Genomic DNA, 13331 nt, shown 5'->3' on the forward strand with positions numbered 1-13331 from the left:
TGGAGGGACAGAATGGAGGAGGAAGTGAGATTAAATTTCAATATATAGTTTACATTCAATATTGGACAGCATATCCAATACCACTAATATCACTAGTATGAACTAGTGGAGTTCACTGCTGCAGGAAATCCCGTGTGGGAAAATATTATGAAAGGGGACAGAAAAGTGCCATAATTATCAACAGAGAAAGTTGCTCATTATCATTACCACACCCTCGAAATAATCAGGCCTCATGCTGCAGCATATGAAGCAGAAAGGAGGCAGGTCAGGTGGGCCGGTAGGATTATTTCTTCTTTTCCATGTCTTAGTGTAATTGAATCAGTTGCACTACAGCCTGGTTTTGTTCTCTTAGGAGCCACGAGGAACCAAACACTGTATGAGACAGGATACCTGATCATATGGACCAATGGTCTGATCCAGCATGGCAAATGTTATGATGCTAAGAGGGGTAAAAATCAATCTTCGCAGAAAATCCTGTGTATAAAAGACTTTGAAATTTAGATGCTTCTAAAATCCATGCAGAGTAAAAGACAAACGTGGCTCCTCTAGCCTGTGCTTTTGCAACCTCCCATTCTTATTTGCCATGCCTGAGGAGTTCATGATTAGACTATGAGCTTCATCAAAGGGCAATTTTCAGCTGCCAAATAGATTTGTACAATAAATCCACATGGGACCAGATTAACAAGCAAGAGAGACATCAGAAATCAAAAACCTAGCCGCTGTAATTCCACTGAAAACTTGAAAGGATGATGTGCAATGATATTTAGACTTTTAAAGAGACACTGCCAGAATACTACAGCTAGTTTTCATTAGGAATTTTGCTTTTCTGTCTCACATCCTTCCCAAGAGTTCTTTTCATTAGCAGACTTAAATCCCACTTATATTCAAGGCTGCACCGTTCAGAACTGTTCAGTGGGCTTCAGAAAGAGTAACATTTCATCCAAAGTGCAGCATCTTTTCCATGCAACCATAAATTAATTAATTGCAAATGAATTTTTTGATTCTAACATCTAAGTTGTCTGGGTTTGCAATGTCAGCACCTGGGAATCTTCGATCTAATCCCATCCACAACTCCCAGAAAATGGGTATGACTGAATACTTGCATTTCTGATTCCATGTAGTCTGGCTTTTTATTTCCTAGGGAAATAAAAAAAAAAGCTTCTAGGGAAGCAGCTCGATAACTCTTTCCAATCTGTACCTACTACCACCTTTCTTCCCAAGAGTATGGGAAGAATGGGCTGCAACCAAGCATCTAGAAAGGTTTAGAAGTAGTTGAGGGAGAAAACAAACAAACAAAACAGGTATCAGCTGTTTATGGTATATTGGAAGGGGAAAAAAGAGAAATATCAGCATTCAGAAATGTACAGAATCAAGGTAACATCTGTTTTCCTTTCCTGGGTCCCACAGAATCTGCTGTGTTCCTTGGTTTAACAAATAAACCAGCTGCTAACTAGGAGATGCTCACATCATTTGCAAGTAAAAGGAAAGAAACGCAGGGATTTGTTGGAACAAGCCCTTTAAGACTAAGCCCCAAACAGAAGTGGTAAACATCAGAGCTACAGCAACTGATCGATTATATACAGTAGTGGAAAAGAGTTGAGAGAAAGAGGGGAGCACATGATGGCTCTGCTTTGCTGTTCCAAATACATCCATGTCTAGTGTACCTCCACAGAACTAGATGCTTCCAACTCTGCAAAGTCAGATCTACAATGACCTCATCCCATCATTACTTTCTGTTGTGCTGAAGAAAAAAAAAAAAACAAAACCTAAAAAACACCACTAACAACAAAACACAAAGCAATTACAAACCACAACAAGGGAGGGAACCTGTTCTCCAGTTACACTGACAGACAGCCCTCGATAATCTATCAACAACAGAGACAAAGGAACTGATTTAAGATGCTATTACTTCCAAAGGGCTCAGATTGTGCTACTCTGTTTATTTAGGAGTTGGAGAAGTCGAGATCCTATTTGATCAGCTTTGAAATTGGTTCCAAAAGGCTGAGAAGTCAGCTGATTTTTCATTTCTCTGTAGTTCAAGGCCATATACATTTCTCCTTTTGTTTATATCAACAAAATCCGAGTTAGGATATAACACTCATTTTTTCTGCCAAGTCCGTGGAGAGTTCTCATCCAAGACTTTGCTCATCTGACTCAATCCAGCCTAAGAGGACCAGAAAATACAGGTTTGTGGCTGCAAGCCACAAGCCCTGGTGCTGTGCTTGCAGACTAATCATTATGTTGCTCTGGCCATCCAAGGAAGATGAATGCTCACCGTCTCCTGGTTGGTTTGCTCTTTCCCATGTGCCTTTGCTCATTTCCTAAATGCCATTAACCTTTATATCGTTGCATTAAGTGAAATCATCAAGACTAAAAGGTACCATTAGAATATCTTGAAAACTGAATCACAATTTACTGAAAAGGATTGGTGGGCACAAAAGGAGCATGAAAATACGGAAAACAGGATGCAAACGTTTGCAATGGGCAACAACTAAAGAAAACACAATGAGCAGAAAACCTTAATTTAATCCTTCACTCCTTAGATTACTACAAGATAACTATTTGTTTTTCTCTTATACTTCTCTTACAATTACAGCTGCTTCCAATTTGAATCACTTTGGACCAGAACTGGAAGCAGAACTATTTAGAAAAAAAAAAACAAAAAAACATTCTTCTATATTTCTTAGCATCTGCTTTTGAATGACGTGCCCAGGCCTCAGAGGGTTCACTAGATGCACGTTTTAGAGATGATTTTTTGGATAGAAACTTCTGGATGCTTGTGAAACTTACTCATACTTAGGAAAAGTGTAAAACGTGGGAGACAATGGAAACCAGAAATAGGAAAAGCCTCAGATTTCAAAGATGATGTAAACAATTTACTGGAATGCTCATCAGAAAGCCCAGAATAAACTCCATCTCTTTTCATTTCCCTTCTGCAAGTACTTATCAAATACGCTCTGTGGCAAGAACATTGCTGCAACCATTTCTGTTGGTGCCTGAATACTGGCATGAGTCCAAATTAAAATTATTTGCAAGTTTGTGCACTAGGCATCCAATTACAAGAATGATATACAAGAATATCATTGCTTCTGTATGCCAGTAAGACAACATTATGCGACTGCAAACTCCCTCAAAACAACCCAATTTCTGACTATCGACTGTAATAAACTGCTTATGAATAAGGCATACATAAAAATTCCACAGAAATATAATATGTGATACGCAATAATAAGGAAGATAAAGAAAATCTTTCATTGCCTATAGATAACTATAAAGAAACAGAACTGCAATTTCAGGGACAAATGATGTATTAGTAACAATTTGGTTATTTTGGACAGAAATGGGTCAAACCAGAGCAGTCCACCTCTGAAAGAGTAGCAAGAGGAAAGGCTTTCATCTTGGCATACTGCTTTATTTCTGCCACACTTTCACGGCAATTCACTGGTTCATTACTTGTATAAAATAATTCAGTAAATGCTAGCCAGGTTACAGGGGATGGATAATGGCAGCTCTTCCCATTTATTAGACTCTCATCTCTGCAGTTACTGTATAAGGGGCCAGGATGCAGAGCTTTTCATCCAGTTCTGCTACCCGTTTATCAGCAGCTCCGTCCTTTTATCCCTCAGCATTTAAGTACTTCCATCTCCGAAATACAAACTATTGGCTCTTATCTAACAAGAAAGTTATCTTGGTTTTATGCCAGTATAGCATAGGAAAAACAAAAAAATGCAATTTATTAACCTTCTAAACAGAACGAGACAGACTTCAGCAAGATGGCACATGATTTGTGGAACACACGTTACATGACTAATGTCACATCCTCGCTCACACGAAGATGGCTCACAGAACCTTCAGGGACATTCACTCTCACAATTTATCTGGGGTGAGTTTTGTAGAGATGGGGGCTTCTAATTGTTAGACAGGCCATGACTTTTGACAGTTACTCTGGCCAGGCTCCACCTGCCAATTGCTGCCGTTACATCAGGCACAATTTTACCTCTAATTTCTCCTACTGTAAATGACTGGAGAGAATGCAAGCAAAATCAAATCAAACCAACCAACCAACCAACAAAACAACATCAGTTTTTCCTCACCTCTAGCTTGCTTTACCAGTTCAGTGAATTGAGTAGTTGGACTCAAAAGAAGAAAAACTTTTCCAACATGAAGATGGGTTCTATGGAAGAGCGTTCCTGAAATTCCCCAAATCCTCCTTTCAAAGGTGTTTTGAACAACTATCAACAATTTCTTATGAACGTATGGCCACTCTGCTCGGTGCTGCTCTCCCTGATTCCATCATCTCTGCAAATGGATGGCTTTTCCCTCTCATCAAGTCGGATAATAAAAGTTGGGGCATTCAATTCCCCTCATTCAGAAGCATTAGACTGGACAGAATTAATTTTTTCTCTTGACTCTCCCAAAGACTTTCTTCAAAAAGGGATCCACGTCACCAGTAAAATCTCCTTCAAAGGGTACTGTCAAAATATCTGGAATAATTTAAAAACTCATTTGTTACTCCTTGTTGCGTGTATCCCTTTGAAGCAAGAAGCTGAAGTCTATTTACATCAGTACTTCATCTCCTCTACCAGGCACAACATGTCAAGGAAAATGCCTTTCCAACACCACATGTACTGAGAGAGCACGGAGCTGAGTTTTGAGATTTGCCATGTTTCTACTATATCTGTTTTGGAACGCAAATGTATACATGGCTCAAAATACATCAAACTCGTAGGATGGTGAATACAGTTAGTAATCTGAACATCCCAGTGCAGTACGTTACTACAGGCGTCTTAACTAGTCAGCCAAGAATCAAGAAGAATAAAGTGTAGTACAATAGGATATGGTAAAACAAAGAGCTATGCCAGTTTAAAAATGAATCACACTGAAGAAACTTAGGAGAATATCCATATGCGTCAGTGCAGATTTGATTCTTTTGGGCCAATATTTGCTCCCGATTGTACTGAATAGAGCTTTCTATGGCACAGCCTTATATTCAGTATTCTGCAAACCAAATAAGACAAGATGGCTCAACAAAATCCTGCAAAAGGAGGACAGTAATACAAACCTGGAGGGCAATAGGTCCAGTGAGGGAGTTAATACAGACTGCATTCACACTGGGAGAGAAATGATAGGCAGTTTCTGATTACTTTTTGATTGTGAGATTGTAAACTGGTAGAAGTAGGAAGGAGAATTCCTTGTTGAAATGGACTGCTTTGTTTTAGGCAGCTTTCAAATGGAGACACTGCTGTTCTAAGACTCAATTGGACAATCCAGACAAAATCAAAGAGAGTCTGGATTTTTTTTCCCCTTCTTTTCTTCTTCTTTATGTTGAATAAAACCTTAGATAAGATCAATAGTTTCTTTAGTTTTATGTTTCTCTTCCTTAAGGGTAGATGGCTTATTGCATTTCCATTGATCACACAGACAGGGAGATTCAACAGAGACAAGTCATCTTTTCTTTTGCTCTCATTTCTGCCCTCCCCCCATACCCATTTGAAATCAAATGACTTTTAATCGAGGCTGGGGTCACAACTGTTTCTCATTTACATATCACTAGTAACAAATTCATGCCTTATTTTTCACTCACTAAACTGCTTTAGAAATGAAAGTCACATTTCTATACATGATATGCCACACACCGTGCAATCGAAAAACTTTAGGAACTTCTTTTCTGGGCCTCTCTATCAGACAGGTTACCTCAGCCCTCCTACAACATTGCTCTGTGGTGAGAGGGGGCTTACCTGACAGCCCTGTGTATTTAATATTTAAGCTTCTTACAGTCTCTACAAAGCCTTCCTCTGTTTTTTCCTAAATCCTTTGCAAACTCCCTATCAGATATGTGCAACTTCAAGCACAAGAAGTTTGTATCTCAGTTTACAGTCAGCAAAGCAGCTACATTCACCATTATTTTCACCATTTTCAAGAAGGAAGAAAGTCAAAGATCAGGATCCAGAACTGCTACCAACACCATTAGAAGCCTGACCACCAGCTTACTGAGTGGTGGTGCACTTGGGAGAACGTTGCATAAAACATTTTAGATCTGCTGGCACAACTTATGCAAACTTGGGTTGAAAATACTGAAGGAAGTAGAGAACAAATCATTAGACACTGATATAACCTGATGTCCAACTGCTTTTAGATGTTACTCAGATTATCTAGGAAATGAGTTAAATTCTCCATGGAGATCACTAGGAGTTTTGCCACTGACATTAGTCAAGGTAGAATTTCTCCCCACTGTCTGAAGGAAATTTAAAACCCCACCACAACCTGTGGTACCTATTGCACCCCATCAGCACTTCTCAGAGTAGGGAGCACTAGGTGTAATGCTCAGGGCAGTTATATTCTCTTTCTTTAAACCATCTTCAGATATTTCTTCTGCCTTTTCTATCTAAGAAATGATGTGAGTATAGTAGAGCACTGTTAAAACAGTAGCTGAGTACTTGCTGGCCACATTCTATGGAATGTAAAAGGATTAACATAGAACTTGCAAAGAATAATTTGAACGTCTTATTAATTGTTATTTGTAACAATGGCTTTTTCCTTAAGGGTCTTTTCGGATCCTTAACCACATATTAATGCTGTATAGATAAGGATTGCTCCCTAGTGGGAGAAATAAGGTGGAGCACAGAATCCCTTCCATGGAAAGCAACAGGTTTGGGAAAGGAACAAAAAGAATTCACCAACTGAGCAAGTGGAGAATTATGTACAGCTAAATACAATTACCAGAGCTCAAACCATGTACTTAAAAAGTGCCAAGAGGCTCCTGTCTCTGATGCACTCAGCACAAGTACAGCCCTTCCCACAGTATCTGGAACATCATTTGGTAAGAAATTTAGCTCCATTTAGTTCACAGTTAAAGCTGTGGCTTCAGCTCATAGATGAGCTACCTTTGGCTGTCAGTAACAAACTCCAAGTGCAGAATTCTCAGTGCAGGCTCTTAAGTTTAGCCAAGCAAATGCCCAGATAGACTGCAAAAGGAAGTGTACGACTCCTAATATTCATGTTAATTACCTCAGATCTACTGTGAATACCATTATAAAGACACAGTCTGTATCATCTCAAAAACACTCCTTCATTCAGCTCAATATTTTTGGCATTAGACTGGAATTTCTTTTTATTTCACTGTCAAATGAAACCTCGTAGCAAGGAACCTACTTCCCTGGCATGGAAGATTAAAAGTGAAAAATCGTGGAAGGATTTAACTGAGAAGAAACTCAGTAGAATGGCTACACTTATATTATAGAAGGAAGCTGGCAATACCAAACAGCATAAAAACAGCACTCTCTATTCTCCCAAGCTCATTAGACACACATTAGAAGGAGTGTGCCATGTAGTTCTTTGGAAGAGGTACTTACTTTGTAGAGACCATGGCTGCAGCCGCAGTACGTGCTCTCCATGGTGTAGCTCCTCAGCACACCCATTTCTTGCCATACCACCACCCGGGCTGTTGACTCGCGGGACTTTTCTACAAGGAAGCTGCAGCTGTTCATGACAAATGCAGGGGCCACTTTGTCCAGGATTTTAGGAAGAGTCTATAAGAAAGTATCAGCAATGAGAAAATGAATCAAACAGATGTACATGCATTTATATCACAAATACATCTACAAGAGGCCTATGCTGTTTAAAGCGCGTATCACCAAAGCTACCTGTAGAAACTGTCACTGTGATAGTTCCAGTTAGTGCCAAACTGGACTCATCTTCATCCCAAGTGAAATCTTCATATTCTAATGTTTTGTTGTGTTTGTTTGTTTTTTTGTCCCCAGTCACAGACAAAAATGCTGTAAGTACATTTGGTACATCCCATCCAAAATGATGTCTTTGCACATCCTATAGTTTTGGACTGCTGAAGTCACTTATGAAGCTTTATTTTTTAAGCTGCTTCAACATTAACTACATTTTCCTGTTCTGCCTAGAGGGCTGCAGTCATAGCTCAGCACACAATGTTTCCATTCTTTCCTTTCCAGCTCCTCCTCACAATTTGACAAGGGATTCAGCTATAGGAGGAATTTTGTTTGAACGCAGCACACAGCAAAGAAGGGGAATGCATAATCCCACTGAAGGTCACAGATAATTATAGGAAAATAGAGCTTAGCATTTAACTATCTTGCATTGTGAAATAAACCAAACTATTCTCATCTGGGATCAAATGGTACATTGAATGCACTCTGTATAGAAAGCGGCAATAAAGAGTAAATATGAAAATTCAGTAAAATTACCTCTTAGCTCTGAGTGATTTTCTTATTCTAGAAATCATTTTTCTCAACAGCAGCCTATAAACACTGCTAATACACAGCGCTATCAAATATTTCTATCAGTGTGGATGCAACACTTCTTCATGCTAACTGTAAAAGTATATACTAGATACCTTAACACTAGGTGTACTCGGTGTAGAAATTGGGCATTTACATACAAAAGCACATATGTGCATATAAACCTTTGTGCTTGCATCCCAGTACATGCCCAAAGACCATCCAGTGAAGAGCTTGTAAAATAAGAACGTTCATTATTTCTTTGATGACAGCTTTCTTAAACTTCTGAATGGAATGGAATCATACAGAAGGAGTTTCTGCTCATTGCTAATGGCATTGACCCTCAAATTTCATTCAGTTTGGGCAGTGAAAGCCAACCAGCTAATTTCACTTTCCAATAACAATCAGTGAAACTGATTGATTCTAAGCAATTCTAGTTCCACTCTGTTGAGCTTTACATCACAGTTCTGTACAGGACTGCTTGGTTTCATCAAAATTGAGAAAATAACATTTAATAGCTGGTCTTCTCTTAAAGGATGACTGACGCAGAAGATAAAATCTTTGGCCTAAACTGTTCTGCAATATCCACTGCAAACATCATAATCATACATACCTCTGTAATAAGAAAGTAAATGTTATTTTCAGCATATCCAATCTATAGCTATGAATGGACCCTACCAGTTCTGTAAGGTACAGACATAAAGATCTATAAGGTCCATTCATCAGCAGAAAAAAACCTTGTGAACAGATAACTGGAACAAAGTGAGAGATTACATTTCAAACCTGAGACCAGCATGAGCCTAACTCTTAAGTCAAGATCTACAGTGTGCTATTAAGAACTACAGCATTCCTTTTCCTGGGAGAATACCGAACAGAGGAATCTTTAAAATTGATTACTTGCTCTGAACTAAACATCCACTGCTTCTGAATTGCCCTCAAAGTACAATTTGCTGCAAAATATTATGATTCCGAGCAACACATCCAGGTTTTCCTGGAGCTGGGTTAAAAATAAAGCACAGTCACCCAAACAATTATAATCCTGAACACAATCATGAGATCCAGCTAAACTGCGTGTGAAGGTTCAGATAGTTTTCATTCTGTCCTTATCTGAAACAGCACACAGATTTTTGTAAATATATGCTATGAAGTACCATAATCAGATCTCTAATCCAGTTTAGTTTTTAAACCAATTGAAATTATATGCATAATCAGTCTTCTATATTTGATTAAATAAAAACGCTGGCAGGTAACAGTAATGTCTCTGTAGTCAGGACTCATTTAGAAGCATTATCAAATCTGAATTTAATATTCCTTTCATTTTACCAGCTTTCACTGGATTTCACACTAATAGTTCTTTCCCCTCTGCTTTTCTCATTAATTACCTTTCAATTGTATTTCTGGGAGGGTGAAAACGCATCTTTTCAAAGGATTCTTTTATGACAACACATTACTTTAACCATGCTCCCTGTCTCTCATACAGCTGGATTTAGCATGCACAAAAACGGGGGTGCTGCCCATGTCCATAAACCTCCATTCCCATTTGGTCAGAATGGAATTAGGATTCTTTACTGAGGTCCCTTCAGAGATTACTGTCAAAGGGGCCTGGAATGGTGATTAAAAGGAGAAATCCTGAAGTTGGGTTTTCCAATGTCAATGCTACGCATGTCATCTGAGGCCAAGTATTAGGAAGTAACAATGCCTCTTTCTCCCACGAATCAAGGGCTACAGCAAAGGCTGTTCAAAAATCACAATTTTCTTGAAGTATTTTGCTCATGTTTTTGGGAAGTAAATACATGGAGAGCAGGATCGTCCCCAATTACTCATGGGAGGAAGGAGAGAAACTTCCCATATTTTGCAATCACAAAGCCTTTCATCTAGGCCACTGCAGATTCTTGGACACCCTTGGAGGCTTGCTCTTGGTTTCTTCATTGCAGATTCAAGACAGGCACCAGATGCTGAAAGCAGCATTTGAATTCTGTTTGTGTAACAGTGAACTATCCTCAGCCTTTTCAAGCCCACTGATTTCAAATACAACAAGCGATGTTCTGACTGTAAGCACCCTTCCTGCTTTTCCTTGTGAAACAAGTGTTTCCACGGGGACTTCTCGTGAGTTGAGGGTGAGAGAAGCACATGTATACTTGGAACTTATAAAACACAAAAATACAACATTTCTATTAGTCAGCGGCAGTGACAACAAAACAGCATCTTAATGAAATGAATTAGAGATCCACCTATTGACAATATTCTCGCAGATATCTGGTGCATGAAGATAGTAGGAATCATTTAAACTTTTCTGGATCTCTACTCCTCTGCTGCAAGACAAGTTTGCACCTACCAACAGAACTTGTGATCTGACCTCATCTTAAAGAGGGATGTAGGTGCACATATATGCCAACAACTGTAGAAAGGAACAAAGCAGACCTACCCTGTAGCCAACATCTTCTGTGATAACTGCTGTGTCGACCACGCAACCTGCTTGCCACAAGGTCTCTTTGATACTGCAACCATAGAGGAACACATTCTTTTTCTGGGAGTGTCCATGGTAGTCACAGAACACCTAGGGAGGAAAGAAAGGCAAAATCTGTAATACTGAAGTAAGCTTTGTGGTTCTTCACAACAGACACTATAAATACTAGAGGATTGTATGTGAGGAATTACACCTTTGTCAGTGCTCTTCAGACAAACTCAGAGCAGAGCTCTGGGCCAAGCCTATAATCAGTGTCAAACTTTGTTAGTCAGCCGTACCTCGTTTTACCTATTGGAACTGACATGATCTCATGAATCCAGTGTCAACACCGGTGCATTTCTGTCCACAGCAGAAATAAACATGACATCTGTGCAAGATTCCATGCCAACCGAGGAACCTGAGAGTTCATGGTAACTTATGATACAACGGAGCAATTTGTTGGGCTCCTCTGACTTCTCAACTCTAGCATTAGCCTCAGGAGATTTTAAAACTGCACCTTTTGCCAGCAATTAATCACCTTGGCTTCTTTAAACACAAAAACTGTGCTACACAATGTTTAGGAAAATGTAATTGTGCAGTTGTGTAAAAATGTATTGTATGTGGTCAGATACTTACATGAATTCCTGGACATAAAGCACGGGACATTATCTTTGTCAGACAAATAATCTGATTCCACACAACGTAATGTATCTATTTAATCCATCTCTCATGTCAGCTATCATATAAACTAGGTACAAGGTACATTCCAGGTTTTAATGGAAGTTTTGATTGCCTTCATAGGCACATATCAACTTTGATAAAAATGAAAATCACGATTTAATGACCCAAGAGGAAAATATTGACCCAAGTGTTAAATAATAATCAATCTCATTGCCCTCCGGAATATGAAGTCAATATAGACACTGCTGTTACATATATTCTCCATGTCTTTATCAGAAACATTCAGAAATCCAGCAGTGAAAAGACAAGGATTTCTAAAGAGAAGAAATTGGTTTGTTTTAAGGCAATATTCATTGCCGATTAGAAAGGAACATCGTGATATCATTTAAATAGTTTTCTGAGGCATCTATCAGAGACAAAGGGACAGGTGTCATAAGGTAGGGAAGCACTGTGGATCAATTAAAAAGATGAGGAAGAAAGATACATATTCTTATATAAACATAGACAGGAGGAGAGAAACAGATGGAATAGATCAACTTCTTCCACCAACTGTTAAGGCAAGTTTTACCCTAGTATGCTTGTTTAGTAGTTATACAGTAACTCAGTTTAGCTGCAGCCAGTCAGGAAGTTTAATTACCTAAGGAACTGAGCATTTAAATTCCTCCAGCTGCTCTGACAAGCTGCACGTTGATTGGAGATGCTAAGACACTCACACGCAGATTCATCCCACAAGTCCTAGTTAACAGGACTGCTATAGCCACAGAACATCCTGAGTTGGACAGGACCTGTAAAAGGATCACCCAGTCCAACACATGGGGCTTATGCAGTCCTACACTTCAAGCAACTGCCTGAAAAACAGGGAATTATCCCATAAAGCCCCCTTCTAAACAGCTGCATTTATTCGTTCTTTTAATGACAGGCATTTTTCCAGTTAGCGTTCCATCTATGCTTCCAGCAATACAGTCATAGATTAGTTTAACCACAGGTACCAACTAGAATTTACTCCTATGAATATCAAAGAAGGTTTTATAGCTGTGGTTCTATTTTGAGGCAGAGATCCCAGCTCAACCAGGTATCAATTACCTGCCAATTTACAGAATTACTAACATGCAAGATGCATATATTATTACCTAAAAGATTACTTATCAGAAACCACACAGGGATGATCAGCTGCTCAGATAGCTGTGCTGCCTGATAAGCAGGAGGTCCATAATTCTGCATCTCAAGAGTGAATCCTTAAGTGACAAGTCTGGAACAAGCCTTCCATATTAGTAAAGCATTGTAAAAGCCAGGCTCTGTAACACCACTATTTCATGCCATGGGATGAATCCATGACTGCCACCCACCTCCACAGCAGAGAAGTCAACACTACTGGAAATGTTTCCATTCCATTTGTGTATCATATATACCTACATTTTAATTAATTTTACTGAGCACTGCAGTTATTCTCAATGTTTATGACAAATCGTTTTGTTTTTGTTTTTACAATGCATTCTTCTGCTCTATTTTTATTCTACAGAGTAGCTCAAGCCTCACCACTCAGCCAAGACAAAACTGTATTTTATAGTTGCAGCACCCAATGAAGAACTTTCCTTGGGTTAAGCCTGGGCAACCACAAGGTAAACTTGAGACCTACCCACCCCTTTTTTCTCTCTATCCTTCTTGTACAGCTGTGACACCAACACACAGTCAAATTCCAAGTCTGGTGTTCACTGGGGTATGACTCAAGACACACATGCAAATTTTTATCTATTTAAAGTAATGTGCCAGCACTGAGCACCACAAAGGTAAGGACTGCTTTCAAACTCAAAAACAATCCCCCTCATGACTCACAGAATCAGGAAGCTTTTAAAACAAAGGAAAAGCAAGACAGAAAATGGATGCAAATACTCTTTTTTTTCCTTAGTAGCTTCGTGAGAGGACCCAATCTCAGACTGCTGAGGTAGACACGTTTAGGA

The 13331-nt window shown here is 39.1% G+C and overlaps 1 protein-coding gene across 1 annotated transcript in view; it reads right to left on the minus strand.

Moving 5' to 3' along the window:
* LOC146758570 (cytosolic carboxypeptidase 4-like) overlaps positions 1–13331 on the minus strand; it is a 101933-nt gene that overhangs the window by 49826 nt on the left and 38776 nt on the right. Inside the window, exons 3-4 of the mRNA XM_085514565.1 lie at positions 10672–10803; positions 7353–7529 (exon numbers count right to left, since the gene is read on the minus strand). Coding sequence (XP_085370691.1) covers positions 7353–7529; positions 10672–10803 — 309 coding nt within the window. The remainder of the gene's footprint in view (positions 1–7352; positions 7530–10671; positions 10804–13331) is intronic.

The sequence above is a fragment of the Coturnix japonica genome, chromosome 13 (genome assembly GCF_054131305.1).
Source record: "Coturnix japonica strain WE chromosome 13, WE-NBRP24, whole genome shotgun sequence".
Lineage (NCBI taxonomy): Eukaryota > Metazoa > Chordata > Aves > Galliformes > Phasianidae > Coturnix > Coturnix japonica.